General features: G+C 39.8%; 1 protein-coding gene across 4 annotated transcripts in view; it reads right to left on the bottom strand.

Moving 5' to 3' along the window:
- Nucleotides 1-17,829, bottom strand: part of LOC113965119 (von Willebrand factor C domain-containing protein 2-like) — a 426,515-nt gene that overhangs the window by 236,372 nt on the left and 172,314 nt on the right. For all 4 annotated transcript variants that reach the window (XM_027678036.1, XM_027678037.1, XM_027678035.1 and 1 more), the window contains one exon: nucleotides 12,960-13,103. In XM_027678036.1, the coding sequence (XP_027533837.1) occupies nucleotides 12,960-13,103 (144 nt within the window). The remainder of the gene's footprint in view (nucleotides 1-12,959; nucleotides 13,104-17,829) is intronic.

Raw genomic sequence — 17,829 nt, 5'->3', positions numbered from 1 at the left:
AGTGACACTTCTTATTAAAAACCCATAGTTCTTTGGGTGTCTGTGGTTCATTTTGGGCCTTGTTGTAATTATCCTCATGGACTATGTGTCTAAGACCCATTTTGTGCAGTCATTGTGATACGTTTCATCCTTCAGGATAATCTTAAACCCAATTTTACACATTTTATTAATAGACATAAAATGTCATTTATACAGAAGGTGAATGCTGGAACACCCAGTAGTAAAAACACAAAAAAAACTTTTTCTTTTCTCATTTATCATCAAAGTTGAGCAAAAGAAAAAAGAAAAAATAAATTTCAAAAATGCAACACCAATTGCAAACTAACATTCTACACACCAAGGAAGAAGTTCCAAAGCCAGGAAGCACAACAGCAACTAGCAGATGGTGGGTGGCACATGGGTACAGGGCTTTTTGTCGGGGAAGAAAAATGCAACCATCCTGCAAAAACCTGTGACATAAGGCTGTTGGCTGCAAATCTTCAGAACTGTCAATGTGTAGTATGCCAAGTGCAAAACTCCAGGTAATTTTTCATTCTACATTACCTAATTGCTAGATCTTTTTATCATATTTCATGCTCACACATTGACCCAAGCCAGGATAACTGTTTTCCCCCCCTGTGGTGCTGCCCGGCTGTGACAGCAAGGGAAGAACAATAAAGCAGGTTTTTGGCACAGCACCACTTGTCACTGCTTCTGGATAGACAGACACCAGGACTAGGCATCATAAAAGGAGTAATCTTTTGTTTTAATGAAGTTCACCTTCTTGATTAAAACTTCATTAAGGCTGCTTTGCACTTCTAGAGGGACTGTTTCACATCTGCAAAAATTTAAATATAACATGCTCCTACTACCAAAAAGTGTGACAGTATGGCATACATGAATTTTCAGACAGCAAACTCAAGCAATTCATAAATAAGTTTCAACTTAATAAGTCCTCCACATTTTAAACAATTTTCCCTTTCTGATCTGAGCACTGGCAACAGAAGCTGCCATATCCAACCATACACAAATCCTGTATCTCCTGCTGCCTTTCCCACTTCTCTTACCCACTCATCTCTGTCCCAGTGCACAAATATCCATATTTTTCCAAGGGTTTGGCCCACTCTAAACACAGCTTGTAGTTCTACATTCAGGATCATCATAATGATTTTTTATTTCCACAAGGATGGCTCCAATGGAGGTTACAAACCATACAGAGCACAGTCAGGCCTGTCCCATTCAAAACCAACACCCTTCTAAGATTAGCTTGGTACTCCCCCCAAAAACAGAGCGTGTTACCAGTCACTGCAGGCCAGTCTCTTGAATGTATAAAAAATGGGTTAGCTGCCATCATGTAATGTAATTAGAAGTGGTTAAATGAGATCCTAAAATCATTTAGGCACCTGGTAGAAGGTAGTATTTAGTAGACATAAAATTGCCTTTTAGGAAGCTTTGGAAGTGTACCAGGTAAGGAATAAAAATGAAAAGAAAAAGATAAACCAGTTAGAATACTTGGAGATTAGATGTAGCAAAATGCATGTCAGCAGGACAGCAGGCACTACAGGCAAGATTGAGAGAGCAATTTTTTTAATTACAAAAAACTGATGCCTTTTCTAAAAGCTTTCTGCCAGTGCATGTCCAGCATCCCATGACAAAATTATACACCCATTTAGCCTGGGCTAGGAGCATCCTGGCATCCAGTTTGAAGCAAAGAGCTCACAGGAGCCTGGCCAGTGATACCTCCAACAATTATGAAAGCTGCTTATGCTGAATGTGTTTCTGGGTCCAGTTGTGCCACTGTCCTGTATGATACTGCCAAGTAAATTGTCCTCCATTAACTTCATGAGAAATCATTTTTTACCTGAAATCAAATATAATGAGCAAACACTGCAAAACTACCATATTTTCTGGAAATGGCATCTATTCTGTACCATTCCAATACTTTCCCTCAAACAATGCCAATGGAAGTTAAAGTCTTCCTATACACTATTATATTTTTAAAATAATGTATTTAGCCCACATAAAATCATGCACAGTACCAATCAATACCCATAACATACATTAAACAGTGTGCTATTACTGTGTGATACTTCATCTCAACACCCATCCCATCCAGCACGGGTCATTTTTCCTCCATTGGAATGACTCCAAACCCTCAAATTTTAATGAAGGGCTGTTGAAGTAGGGAAAAATGTAGTTTGGAAGGAGTTCAGACACATGAATTCCATGTACAGAACAGATTTATGACCTATATTAACAACAATAATCCAGTGTCACAGTTCCTCTGAAATGCAAAGTGGTGGATAAGTCGTTTCAAATCCATTATCATCCCCGAATGGTGGTCCAGTGATGCCTAATTGCAACCAATAGCCAGTAATGAACCACAGTCATTAATCCCATTTGCATGTTTGTACAAAGCATCATTTTTAAGCTGCATATTCATATGCAGAGAGAGTTCAGTGAGTGCAGAGAGATTTCACAGCCTGCAGAAAGTTCTGCACTGGGATTTGAACATTTCCCAGGCACCTGGAAGAATATTTAACTCACACTGTGTAATGATCTTGACAGTGAAGCCCAAGAAAACACACAGGACAGTGCACTAGCCCAGTGTTTGTATTTGGGGCAAATGATGATCTTACAGAGCCATGCCCTGGGGATACAAGAACATAACTCAAAGGCAGGGAATCAGTTAATGGAGACAGTGATCGATAACAAGTCCCAGAGTGGAGGAGGAATGGAAATGCTGAACATGAGCAGAGTCCTGGGTCGGTAAAAAAAAGATCAGGATACCAAAATGAATATCAGCTTTCACCCTTTCTGGGAAAGGCTTTGCATGAAAACTCAATGTTCATTCACGTGGCCATGCAGCCCAATGCCTGATTGCTCACGAAAGGGGGAAAACCAGGAAACCTGAGAGCCTCAAACCCGACAATTCTCAAGGCTGATCTAAACTGTGGCCTTCTCTCTGTCTTACCCATTTGTTTTATATACACACTACTCAAATGCACAGAAAACAACTACCACAAGCTAAGAACTTGGTTCCACACCTGCCTCCTTCAACAGGCAAACAGGTCCTGATGCTCAGTCAGGCAACTTCCCCTGTTACTTGTGCTACTGCAACTGCCTTGTACCCAAACTTATCCAAATTACTGCAACCACACAGCTTGAGGGGAAACAGAAATACAACATATAAATGGCTGTGCAATTCATATCTGGAGCTTGCACTCAAGACAAAATTTTGTAAGCACTCTAAATATTTGGGGTTTATTTCCAATTCAAATATCTTAGATATTGCCTCAATTGAATTGCCATTCTCTAGTCAACTCTAACACTAATGTTTGTTATTTTAACAGCTGCACTTTAGGAAGGGCTCATTTTAACAATATAACAAACATGGATATCTCCTTAGCCACTCCACTAGAACCCTTGCAGCAGACTTGAGGGAAAATACAATTGCCTTTATTGCACAGAGGAAAGCAATAATGAACCAAGGATGTTAAAGGCATCAAGATGATAATTGCACTCAGAGAGACATAACATGAGAGATTCTATTAGGAGAGATGTTTTGACGTGTATAACGGCTCTGAGCAGAATGACAGCAACACGTTCAGGATCAGAGCAGTGGAACTGAGACTCACCAAGCCAGGGAGGCAGACAGCTCTCTGCAACTCCAGCTCCCCATCCTCAAACCAGAGTGCTGATGAAGCCAGAAGAAAATCTAAACTACTCAAAATCTGAACCCACCACAGTGAAAAACATTTTTTTTTCTCATAACCTAAATAAATAATCAGCAAAACCGAATTGCTTCTGGTGACTCCCAAGCAAGAGCTGCACCGGGAGCTGCAGAAATGGAAAATCAGGGAGATGTGCAGGAAAAGGAACCAAGAACTCCTTGTAGAGCAGGCAGATTTCTGCAAAACTTTCACAGAACATATTCATGGCTTCACTGAAGCTGAACTAATAGGTTTAGAAGTATCCCATTTTATTGGTACTCTATAAAGAGATTTCAACTGCATATTCCTCCTCCCTTTCTCTATCAAAGTGGTTGTCACAGAGAAATTACTTTCTTTCTTTCACGTAAACACCAGATCTAATTACCCACACAGCTGATCAGAAAGATTCCTCCTAATTTCTAAGTCAAAACAATCACATCAAAATATTACCGAATTTGAATAATTGAATAAAGTTTTGTCATCAAGAGAAAGATTAACTTGACACCTGTTTTGTGAAAGTGATAATCACAGTATCTTTTCAACTAATAATAGATTGGTTTAAAGATCCCAAAATTAAACATGGCTATTGTCAGGTCTAAAATTCAAATGATCAGAAAGAATGTAGCACACAAGACAAACACTTAAGAAAAATAAGAAAATTTCTATGTAAGCAAAGTATTCAGTACATTTGAAAACTATTTACTTTGTGGACAAGCATAAAATTGAAACGATAAATCATGAAGATAAGGTAGTTAAATAATAAATTAAACAGTACTATACAAAGACTAGCTAACTTTTTATTCCCACTTGGAGTTCAAATGTATCCAAGGTCACACACTGTGGGTGTGAAGACTGAGGTCTTTTTGAAATTCAACAAGTGTGTAAAGCCACCTGTGAAACCACAGAGCGGTTTCATCAAAGGGCAGCATTTTATTACAATGTGTATTTGTCCATTATTTCAAATATACATTTGAATTGCTCAATAGGAGCATTGCTGCTCCTCCCTTTCCTCTCTACAAGTGCCCTCAGCACTCCTCTCTCCTGCTGCTGGCTGAGTTATTGTAATGGAGATATTATTAGTGAATCACTGACTCGGAGTGGTCGGTATTGCCACCAACTAAGAAACAGAAGCCAAAGGTAGTTTTTCATTAAAGCCTGGTCATTCTGGATGAAAAGTGAAGCCTATTCAGTAACCACACTATGGAACTGCAGACTGTTTGCTTTTTAAAATCAATATAATGATAGACTCTTGAGGTTCCTGACATAAAAGAAAGAACATGCATTTTGTCCTGAAGAGTATTTCCAGTTTTGAATGGATTTCAAGGACAGTTCTGGTAATTGAAGGATATATTTAAAAACAGAAAAAGCGATGCAAAGTCAAAATACATTTTGGCAATTAAAGCATCTGTGACTCAACTTCAAAATCCACGCAATGGTAACATTATTTTGGTCTTTCTATTGATTTGGAAACCTACTTCTGTGAAGGAGAGGTAAGATCCTTGCAGGACACTAATGGCCTATTAATGTTTCTAAAGTCAAACCTTCCAGGTGGCACCTGGGCTGCCAATACAACCACCTCAAGGTCAGAAGATGAGAAGGACTGGGGCAAAGGAGACACCTGATGATTTGGCAACAAAGAAAATCTCCACAAGTTTGGACATCAGCAGGGAACCCTGACCTGTGTAAGGAAATGCTCCTCAACATGGCAGGAGTGGCAGAAAAAAGGCAATTTCTGAAGAGCAAATCAGGATCTAAATATGTAGTAAAGCTGTAACTATCAGCCCGTATTTTCCAAAAGCACATTGCAGAACTGAGCTCTCTAAAGAAAATGAAAATCAGGTGCAAACACTGCTTTTTCTTGAAATAGATACTCACCAATAGTTAACACAGCTCTTTGAAATTATATATCACATACTTTATGTACATATATACATCTCAAAACCCCACAGAGAGTAACCAACAGTTACACGAGCCAGAAGAGATTAGTATGGGTAGAAACATTTGGCTTGTGGGTGTGGGTGGAAGGGAAAAATTTTAATCGAATCCATTACCTGGTTATTGATTTCTCTTTGCCAGACTGATCCTGTAGAATACTTTATAAAGCCTTTGACATTGAGACGTTTGGCCAAAGATATTGGATTAGACTAAGCAAGAGCTGAGCTTCCCATGTAATCTCTCATATTTCATTTATATGTGATTTATTCCTTTGTCCAGCAGAGGCTTTTTATTGATAAAAGTAATGAGATTGAGAATCCCAAAGGAAATCTAATGCCCACCCAAACATGTTTTTGAGGTAAAAATAGTATGCTTTGTAGGCTAGAGAAAGAATGATGTTATGAGAACACTGTTTCCTTGTATAAGAAGTATGAAGCTTAACAAAGATTTTGAAACAAACAAAGCTACTTTTGAAATTAAAATTTTTCTGTACTTGAAAACACCAAGCACCCAGTGAATACCCTGCACTGGGGAGCTGCCTGAAAGACTTCTGAAATAGTTTTTTCTTTGCAGAACAAATGAATACAACTTTTCTTTTCTTTTGATTCATGTGTTGGCTCAGTTTGACAAAACACCTTAAAAAATGTCTCATCTGCTAAATAGGATGTGTTACATTAAGCCAGTTAGGTGACTGAAAATTAATCATGGCACTCAAAAGACATTTCTAACCACTGGCAAATTTAATATGTAACCTGGTAACTAAAGAATTTGTTGAACTATAAAAGAATTCAAGAGTCTCTAAAAAATTAAATCATTATGCCTTTTCATTAAATAGGTGCTCAAAAGTCCTAAGTAAAATGTAGACTATTTCACATTTCTTTAATAACTATCAATAGTATAAAACCCACCTGTTTCTGCAGTGAGCCCTGAATTAGGTTTTAAAGTCTCTATTTCAAGGCACAAATCAAAATAATTCTGTTCCACTGATAGCCCACGGAGACCTTTGTGATTAACATGAGTTTTACAACTGTTCCTTATGTTAATGCTTAGAGTGTAGCGGCTTTCGAGTTTCAGCCTTGTTTAATGTATAATGTGAAATTCACCATTTATCACTCAAAAACCAGCAGACAAAGTGTTCTGAAGCTCAGTGTCCCTGGACCTTTTATTCACAGGAACCTCCATGATCCTTTCACTGAGAGGGCCATGAGTCCAGTTGGCTCCATGGTCAGACAGGAGGGTGAAGGCTCATGTTTCCCTCCTCCTCCCTTGGCTCCCAGATGTGCACAGCAGCTGGTGTGACTGCTAACCCAGCCTGGGCAGGGGCTCTGAGGGATGGGTGGCAGCAAAACACAACACTTTAAAATCACTGACTCCAAACCTTCACTTCTTCCCATTGACAGATTTTTTGCAGAGCCCCAAAAGCATCTGTGAAGTCTCCACTAAGAAAGATCCTGCAGTAGCATAGTCAAATCCCACAACTTAATGTTAAATTACAGTTCCATACAGATAAATGTTGCTGCATTTAACTAAAGCAAACAAACATTAGATTGTAGCCACATTTTGTAGATCGTGGAATCATAACTTAAGCAGTAACTGTTTGTTCTGGAAGTCTCCCTAGTTTCACCAAATAAGTACAGCATCAAAACTTGGAAGTCAGTATATAAAACAAAATGGCATAATAGATAATGCCTGTTTCTCCTCATTGAAATAAAAATGAATCTAAGACTGGCACTAGGAATTATTAAAGTACGAGGGGAATATATTTGAAGTCAGTAGAATTCTTTAAATTATCCTGTTACTGTGACTAAAGAACCTACTCTTCTCAATACATCACGAAGTGCTTTTCATTTGCCGAGGCTTCATGGGCCATGCACCAGTTTAGTTATTTAAAAAATATTATTTGCAATATGTAACTAAGAAGAAAGCAGTCTTTTATCTTTAGTATCAGATTTCGTGTTTGACTCTCTTCATACCCTGCAGATGTTTCTCACCACACACTGGTATCTGAGAACATTATGACGGTCAAGAAGATGAATAAACACCTACCAGTGATGGGACCCTCCTCACCAGTGCAGTCTGTAGGGAGCCAAGAGCTGTAGAGGTGATGGAAGAAGAGAGAAACACACTCCCTTCTTGTAATTCACCTTGATAATCAAAGCACTCCGGGCTCTCAAACTACAAAAGCGTGTCCACTGTGAAATTCTGAAACTGTACTTGTACCTGCCAAGCTGTCAAGTCTGATTTTTGCTCCTCAGTGTTTCTCTCCTCCAAGCACAAAGTCCTCTGAGATGGAGCGAGCAAGGAGCAGTGTCAGATTGTGCCTGTTACCTCTCCACATCTGATCATGGAAACCCAGCCTGCCTCTCCTTTCTGAATTTTGCCCCTCGCTCCCATCACTCCTCGGAGCTTTCTCCACACTCTCCCTCCCCTCCTCAATTACTGTTCTGCCTGGTTTTGCAGTCTATCCTTTTTTCACACTGAAATTCATCTTTGGATAGTTTCTTAACAAATGATGATAAGATAAAAAAAATTAAAATCATGTAAAAAAATAAAATCAGGGACTTACCTAAGCAAGAATTCATTTCCGTTTCAAAGTTTATTCTGACTTCATCTCTGCTCAGGAATTTGCTTTTTAAAAAGATTTTATAAAGACTTTTTTTACAAGTTTTTGTACAATAAGAAAATCATTTGCACTCTGATAGAATTTTACACATTTTCCTGTTTATCAGTCACTGCCCTTAAAAACTTTGAGCAAACATCATTACCCTGGTCCCCTTCTCTGGATTGCCAGCAACACTTTGGACTTAGTTTTGAGAGGCCACCTCAGTGCTCAGTCACCCACAGCATTGCAGATTTCAAGCAGGGAAGAGGTTCTGAGCATCCAGCTACATTTTCCAAATTGTATCCCGTGTTCCCTATCTCAAGCCTTAAATTTCCACTAGAAACACAGGGTAAAGTCAGGAGCAAACTTCAGCACTCTGGGCTGCCCAAGTGCTGGCTGATGTAAGTTCAGCAGTGACTTCATGCTGCTCAAAGAGACCTTGGTTTTAGAGGCAGTTGCTCAGAGCTTTCTGCACACCAAACGTTCATAAATGTTGCACTGCTCACTACTCATAAAGCCCAGTCACTCAGGAAGCACCAACATCACTGCCCCTCCACAGCCTGCTCCATGTGCTACAGAATTCCCCGGAAAGCTTCTGGTATCAATTTAAGCCCACACGGAGTTGCTGTTCCCTCCCCAGTCCATTCAACCCCCTCCCATTCATCACATCCATCCTCAATATATTCTGCTAATTCCTTCTGCACTCTCTCTCTCTACAGGGTTGTCTTTCTCCCCTACCCATGCACAGATTTTCATCTGGGTAACATCACCTCCTTCACCTTTGAGAAATACGACCCAGAGCTGCCTCTGTTCTGACAGAACAGGGGTTGTTCTTTCAGCCCAACACCTCATCTTTCCCTCGCACCTCCTCATTGGAACCTTCTTCTTGGATATCAAACATTACCTACCTTTATTTTGATGTTTGATGCATTAATGTACTTACCCTTTTTTATTTTACAAATTACTGAGGAAATAATATGGACCTTCGGTTTTCCAGTAGCAACAGAATGTATGGAAAATCCACACAGCTGAAGGTAACTGCTGTAGTGATTTTTATATAATAGTAAACAAATTGATAGCTGTTTTGATTTCTTTCCTCAGTAAATGAGAATTGCAATAGCAACAGCAAGAATACAAGCAACTGCTTCTGTCTTAGGTCAACAGGACATTACAAGGAGTTCACAATTTGACAACTCTCTGTGCAAGTTTTAAATAGCTTTAAGAACCTACAGTTTGTACTTCTTTTCAGTTCAGAAATTCATTGTATTCCACTGACCCAAACAATGTCTGCATGAAAAGGGGTACAAACATTTTAGAAGAGTTGACTTGATTAATATTTATGAATATATTAAGCACATTACATATTGTACCAGCCCACATGCAGGGCAAGAATACACTATTTTACTGCTTAGTGGGATTTATCAGTCATTAACACACACCTCTGCTATGTTGCAGAGCTTGATACTTTAACCACCCAGGAAGGTCAGTAATACAGATAAATAAATCTAGCACATGCCATGAAATATCTTAGTGTAATTAGAGTGTGGTTCTTAAAGGTGCAGCATTAACATCCTCAGCTTATTCTAGAAACTGGTAGAAGATGCAGATTTTTGTCTGCTATTTCAAACACTTGAGTCACCTGGCCTCCACAGGTGCACTACACTGCTCTTCTCCAGCCCTCCAGATTCCAAACATGAAGCCTCTGTGTACGACTGTGGCAGGAGTCATCATGACTCCTTCACTCCTTCATATATATGAAAGGTAAGTTGGAAAATATTGAATTTTCCAACAGTGACAGGAACTTGGAACGGCTAATTCAACTGCAAAGCACTGTTCAGCCAGACTGGAGCAGAGACATTGTTTGTTTTTGAAGTCTGACCAGTTGTCACCTGAGCTTCAAAGAAGGGAGCCCTGTTCTCCTCCCTCCTCCCAGCTGCCACACGCTGTAGATGACAGGACCTCTTTGAAGTTTTACTTTTATTTTAAAAGCTTAAGGCAAAATCCTACTCTCGGATGTGCAAAGAGCATCCCAACACCGCTGTTCTGCTCTCCTCACATGCACAAAGCCAGCCTGCTGCCCTTCATCTCTTGTCCCGAGGGGGACTGAGCCGGGAGCGCTGGGTGCGCTGCAAGACACGACCCAGCGCCAGCACCTGGAGCTGCAGCAAAGCAGGCACCCTCACCTCACTCTGCCTTCAGCAGGTGTGGAGCAGAGGTGCTGTTCAGAATAAATAACTGTGCAATAAACAACAGTGTCAGCAGGGCGGGGGGGAAAAGAGACTCCTCCATCCAACCAATGTCAATCCTCATCACTATAACGTACTAATCAACGGGAAAGGTCCAGGGCCTAAAACATCCCTTTACCTTGTCATTGCTGGTTTCTACTACCACCATTCTCTCATGGCTCTTGGAGGTGCTGAGGATACATAAACCCAACACCACTTTAGCTTCAAGTTTATCTATCTTCACAGCTACCAGTGAGACTTGCAACTTTACTCCAATGTACACAGTGGTGCTACACAGACATCCACAGGAAAGACCCTTGCTCAAGTAATAATGCGCTGTGAACATATAAAAACCAGATTCCCGGGATTTAAGTCATTTGTATGTACAGAAGCACCAGTTAAATTCCCATCATAGCTCTAGATTTGTTTCTCCTCAAGTCATTAGTGACTGGGTGCCAGTGTGTGGATTCTTGGGATGCTGTACAAAGATGATCTGAAAGCAGACTTGTGGCTACACACTGAATACTTCTCAGAGCAGAGATGGAGATTGTTCTGAACCTGATTTTACAGAGAGAGAGGAGAAATGATCTAACAGAGGACAAAAAGGAAAGACTGCAGAAGTGTGGGAGTTCTACCAGGATCATGATGTAATAGCTCAGTGGCTCAAAAATGTTTTTCTTTTCCACTTTTGGATGAAAAGTCATTTTAAATCTGTAAAACGGTAACAAAATTGGAGGTTAACTACATTTGATTCCAGGAAAAAAAATCTATTAGAACTTTTAATTTTAACTTAATTGGTTTTACTTCCAGAAAATACTGATATATAGAAGTCCCCTATTTAAAAAAAAAAAAAAAGATGATTAAGTGTATTCTGTCGCATTATATATATTTTATGCAGTAACAGAAGACAATATTTTAACAGCAATAATTCTGAATCACTCCAGAGCATTCAGCAGGAGTCAATTCATACTGCAAGAGAATAATGATGTACCTCAACTCATTTTAATTTCAATAATTGAATGAGAAATAGGAAGGCCTATTGAAAGGACTGTATTCTGGTCAAAGACTAATGAGAAAATAGTTTGGAGTCTCTGAGTCAGCGGGTGTCATGGTAACAATGCATTATCGAAATCTGATTAGCATGCCCAGCAGCTTTATAAACGATAACATGCTCTTCTAATTGTATTTCCCTTTCTTTCCCTGTGATAAGTTTTATATTCATAACAGGTAAGAGGTAAGGCAGCATTCTGTTTATCTGCAAGTTTAAACTTAGGATGTCCAGCACACTCACAAACTCTGTGAAATCTGTCATTCACTAATGGAAAAATTTTCCTACCATGTTAAAATAAGAAGCTGAGCCTTCCACTTCTCTCCTCCTGTATTATGTGCAGTTATTTAAGTTAAATATTATTCTCTTCTTTTAAATATATATAATTACTTATAAGAATATATACATGGAAAAGAGAACACTGTGAAAAAACACAAGCATCTTAAGAAAAAGCCTATGTTTCATAGGAGAAAGTGATGCAAGAAAAGAGTAAGTGCATTTTTAATTTATTCCAGAAAGCATGACTCCATGTTCTTGAGGTTTTGAAAAGAGGGAGGGGATTTTCTTGTGTTTAGAAGATTTGTGTGTGCCTTTGCTATCTCATTACAAACTCAGAAATCAGGAGGAACCATGAAATTAAATACGATATATTTCCTCCTCATGAAGGAAGGAGCTAATATTGCTTCATAAAATAAACACCATGAAAACACGAGGTCGAAAGCTTAGTAATGCTCCTTTTACAACTGATCCTCAGGTGAATAGCCTGGCAGACCATTATTATTTTAACAGCAAAGAACTCTATTTAAACTGCAGCCTCACAAATCTGATGCAAAATAATTTCAACATGTAGAAGCTCAGTCTTATCAAATGGATTTTTGTTTTGACAGTAAAATGGAGTTCTATTTTTCAACAGAAAAGACCAAAAAAATGGACTTCATGTTTGCCCTATTTCCATGACCCTTGTAACTTAAATATTTAATTTTTATTTTCAGTGTTCACTTTCATTTATTAATTCAGCTTCAGATCCATATGATGAAAGAGCAGGAAAGCTCATATTCTTATTTTTTAGGTAAGCTCAAATACTCTTAGTCATATGACAAATAATGCCTAGTACAAGACATAACTTTTCTGTATTATTAATAGCAGAACTGTGTTTGCCTTAGTGCATGAATATGGAGAAAATGAATACAGGAAGACCTAAAAAGCTTACTACTCCTTGTTACATGCACTGGCACGTGGACAGAGTTTAAGATGTACAAAATACTAAAAGCAATCAATCTTAAGTCAACACAGCGAAAGCCAGAGGAACATTTATCTACACGTTGGGAAATTCAGCAGAGAGCACCAGGCTACCCTGAGAACAGAAGGGCGTCAGAGCAGGCCAGGGAACAGAGAGAGAGCAAACAAGGACTCCCCAGGAGGGATTAGTGCTGCCTCAGGGCACTGCTTGCACTGACCTTGGACGGAAGCAGCAGCCCGAGAGCCAGTCGGTGTGACCTTCACCTGTCATGAGGAGGTTCCCGCCAGGCAGAGCCCACATCTTCCAGAGGTGGTCATCGCTGCCGGTCACTACGATGTCTTTTCGGGGATGTAAAGCCAAGCTGCAGGAGAAGAGAAAAGCAGGTTATGGTCGGACTCCATTTCATTTTATGGGAAATACACAGCAGTGAGATCCATTAGCTCAGGGCAACAGCCACCGAGAACTCGGATTCCGGACAGACTGAACAAGCAGTGATGCTTTCCATGCTCCTAAGAATTTAAAATATATGTTCTGGGGATGAGCTTCTGCTGCTACTGAAGAAAGCAACAAAACAGGACTGACTTCTGTGAAACCAGAATTGTTTTCACACTTTTTTGCAGTTCCAATTAATTAAAACGCTCAAAAAGGCCTTAAAATACTTTGTGAGGATATGTTCTTACAAACATGCAACAAGGGTAACACAGGAGCAAGCTGTACCAACACTAATCACTTTCTACACCCAAAAGAACTTCAGAAAGCATTGGCATGTCAGCCTGCTGCCTTTTCTTCCTCCACCCCCCACCACTGTGTCCACAGCTGTAGAGTCTCCTACCACTGGGAAATAACTCCAATGATAATTGCAGTCCGGGAGCTACAGTTATTGCCATAATTTCAGCACCTATTCACTGCGACTAGGTCTGAAAATCCATTTCAATTCTCTAGTCAAAATGTGTTACATGTTTTCACTTTTTAATATGTAGCACGCTGCAAAGTACTGGAAATCATACACTTAACACACCCCTGTACTAAAAACTCAGTTTATTTTTGATTTAGCAACTGTAGTGCAGCTTAAATTGGATCCAGGGAAGAAAATCAAACTGCTGGAAAGATAACAAGTAGTGTATTTCATATGGATTTGGTTATTTGATTCAAATCATTGTAAAGCCTTAATATTTGTTGAACATCAAAAAGTTCTAGTAGTTGACTTCAGTCCCACGAGTAGATTATTTAAATAGATTAAATCTGGAGTTTGGAATCAAAATGCAACAATGGGGAGAGGAATCATAACCTGCATGTGCACCTATTTCAGTCGTGCATCAGAGCCGACAGCTTGGAGAGAAAAATGCTTCTTAAAACAGAATAAGAGTAGAGAGAGATGATGCTAAGCACCCAAATGGGAAGAAAAGAGAGGACTTAGAAGGTACACTATTATAAAAATCTCTTTTTTACTAGTACCTTTCTCCTGCACTCAAATTATTTCATAAAATTCCTAAACCAGAACCACAGCTTCTACTATACTGGGAAAAAATAATTACCTCTCTCAAATCCATGCTAAAAACATATTTTATGTGAACTAGATTTTCATCAGAAAACACATCTATTCTTGCAGTTTAAGGTCTAGTCTAGGAAGATTCTTACAGATTCATCAGATGAATTCATATTCTTGACTGAGGAGCCTGGGTTTTACTCATTCTCTAGTTTCTTAGAGAGAAAAAGCAATGTTTTCTATTTTTGCCCAAAGAGGATAAACTTCCTTTGCATTTATAGGGGAAAAAAGGAAGGAGGGAATGATGCTATTTAAATTCTCCAGAGATGCACAGAAAGCAGTTGTATCACTTAGATGGGCCACAAAAGATATCTAGAAGAGCAGAGAGGGAATAAAGATAAAAGGAGAGAATTAAAGGCTGCAAGAAGGCACCAGTGGCCTGCAAACTACAGGAGAACAGCTGTCCCAGAATCCCTGTGCTATTGGAGACCTCTGAAGCCCCCACCATCCCACTGCTGCTTTCTGCAGCAGGCACAGGCACTGCTATCCTGGCCACCACTAAAAGGAGACCAACTTCACAAGGAAATGAAGGGGGTAATAACTATAAACAACAATCCACCAGGGCTGCTCCACACACTCCCTTCTCTCAGCCCCTGGAACAAAGGTCCTTCCTCACCTGCAGGAAGCTCAGTCGACAACTCAGGCCTGTCTATGACGCAGCTGCAAGGCTGGACTTTTCTGGTTTGGGATTAACTTTAAAATTGTGTTATTTGGAGAAAACAGACAAGTGGACAGAGTCATATGGATACTTCTACATTCGTCTCTTAATCTGCTTCAGGTACCTTCCAGTTTTTCCCCCCAGGTATTTCTGCTTTTAGTGAAGTGCATCCGTGCTGTGAAGACTTTCCATCAGCTGTCTTAAATTCTTCCTAAACATCTGCCTTCTCAGTTCCCAAAGTGCACTATACAGTCTAACTCAGATCACCTTCAGTTCACCTTTCACGCAAAGAAAAGTTAACCTAGTGGCTTCCTCCAGCCCCTGACTCACCTTGTGAACAGTCCTTACCCACTGGCCAGGCTGCAGCTGCCTAAGGATGGGCTGTCATCCATCCTGCCTCAGCTCCCAGGAACGTTTTCCCTACCCTTAATCGTCCCAACACATTTCCAGTCCAATTTTTGAAGTTCAAACTTCTTCAGTGACTGCACATTCCTAAAGAGCTTTGAACAATCCATAAAGTGAATTTCATACGGGTGAAAATATCTTGCCGTCAGCATGAAGCCTGCAAATTTGTTTTCCACAGGCTTTTCTTTTAATTGGAGAGCTCTTGTAAAATGCTGCTGCTGTCCAATGTTTTTTTTTCCTCCATGCCATTTTTACAGGCACACAGTGAACACCATTTAATTAACAGCAAATTTGTGACATGACTGCTGTTGAGCTGCTTCTGAGAAAGGGAAGCCCATTCATCCAAAAGGCATTCTATATGCAACATTAATTAGGCACCCTTGTCTTCATTTCTGGCAATCCAGCATTGTATAGATTTTTGCTTCATCTCTGTTCACAGGGTCTAATTATTTCCAGCACAGAAGACTTTGGGTAGATTGGAACGGAAATCAATAATGGAACATGTGTGATAGGAACATTAGTTTTCTCCTCCTCCTCCTTTGGGATAAAGTGGGATCAGTGGAGACTCAGCCAAGAAAAAAACAAACCCAACAAAAAACCCTCTCGGAGATTTGCTGCTGTTGAGTATATAAATACCCATGTTTACACAACTCATTCTGGCATTATAAGACATTCTCATCTCTTCAGTACTTGCCATGGTAGATATATAGTACTCCCAGTAATTTGCTTTCAAAACAATCATTGATTATTTTAATTTATTTTGACTGAGCCATAAATAAAAATACGGTATCTTCAGATGCATAATACTTTCAATCTCAGCATGTACTACACTTGACCATTTCACACACATAAAATCAACCTTCAGGTCAAAAAGTGTTAAACCCAAAGCCACCTGGGTAACCTCAGCTGTGTGTTTAATACAAGCACTACACTGCACTGAGGCAGGGGAGAGCTCATATCCATGGCAAGGAAAGCCTCCTGGCAATAAGGTTTCTGAAACACTGGAACCAACAGCCATGTGCCATCATTATCCCATTCTGGAAGCTCTCACACACCTGCCACAGATTTTCCAGGTAGATGACTCCCATCAGAGTTAGGAGAAATGGGCTGGTTGGTGCCTTGATGTCCCTTCAGGATCTAAGACAGCAATGCTCCTACTGAGTCTGGTTCATTCAATGCACAAAACTGACAGTGCTTGTATGTGAAGGACAATTATAAAACAATAAAAGCATCACCTCAACCTCTACTAAGGTATAACAGCAGCCAAACCCCATTGCACAGAAGCAGAACAGTAAGGCAACCCCCTCCCAATTTAAAAACTATTTTACTGGCTAAAATGTCTTACAGAATCATATTCAGCCTTTTTTTACTACCTTCCTACAGATCTCAGGAGACTGCAGGAACAGGAAGAGGCCAGAAATTAAAAACTAACCTGAAGAGTCTCAAAATTAGGCACTCTAAGAATGAAAAATGTGAAATTAATGACCAACTTAGTACTCTTAAGTGACTTATCCAAACCTCACCAACTGCTCTGTGGCAGAAACAAGGACAAAATCCAGTTTTCTGTGGTTTCACATATCGGAGTTACACAGAGAAGTATGTTCTCAATATAGACAGCATTTAGCTGCCAAATTCTAATACAGCATTGTACTGAATATTGCTTGTGATAAACAATTTTTAGAACTTCATGATCTGATCAAATTTATTTGCATTCCCAGATACTGGCAAAGAGGATTGTTGTTAATGCCAGTAGCTGCTTTCAGACCAGAAAGCTCTTCTGCTGCATTTCTTGCTCCAAAATGTGAGAGCAGCAGAGTTCCTCCAAGATTAAAAAAAAAACCCAAACACATTTTTCCTAGTGACAGAAACATGTTAGCTAACATTTTCTTAAACAAAAACTCAGCCTTGCTCACCATACCTAGCACAGGAAATTTTGGGCTGAGCAGTTACATTTGGGTGAATTTATAAATGTCTGAAAATCTCAGTTTTATAGTGGAAACTGTTGGGAAATCACTGATATTTCTCTGCCATCAGGATCTCTGGGTGTGTTGGAATGGCAGAGCAGAGCAGGTTTTAGAGGCAAGCATATAACATGCACTGAACTGTAGAGGATGGATAACTGGTTACAGCCTCAGACAAGAACAAATACGTGCCTAAATACAACAGCCCTACTGAAATCAGGGATATTGTTCACAAGCCTATACTTAGTTATATTGCTGGACTGTGCCCTAAAAATATAAAGAATTTCTAAAAGCCAAAATATGATTCCAGCCCTGATTTTGCTGGACACCAGCCAGTTGTGCTGAGACAAAGGACACGATAACCAAGGTGATAGGAACAGTTTCTGTGGCAAGAGATGGCTGGACTGCACGACCTAACGACAATTTCCACCTTTGAGAACACCTCTGAGTTGCCACGAAGGTGTTCCCAACACCTCTGAGTTGCCACAAAGGTGTTCCCAACACCTCTGAGTTGCCA

Source organism: Neopelma chrysocephalum, unplaced genomic scaffold (genome assembly GCF_003984885.1).
Source record: "Neopelma chrysocephalum unplaced genomic scaffold, ASM398488v2 Primary Assembly neopelma1_44, whole genome shotgun sequence".
In the NCBI taxonomy this organism is placed as follows: domain Eukaryota; kingdom Metazoa; phylum Chordata; class Aves; order Passeriformes; family Pipridae; genus Neopelma; species Neopelma chrysocephalum.
The sequence above is the reverse complement of the archived record's forward strand: the minus strand, read 5'-3'. Positions and strand labels throughout refer to the sequence as shown.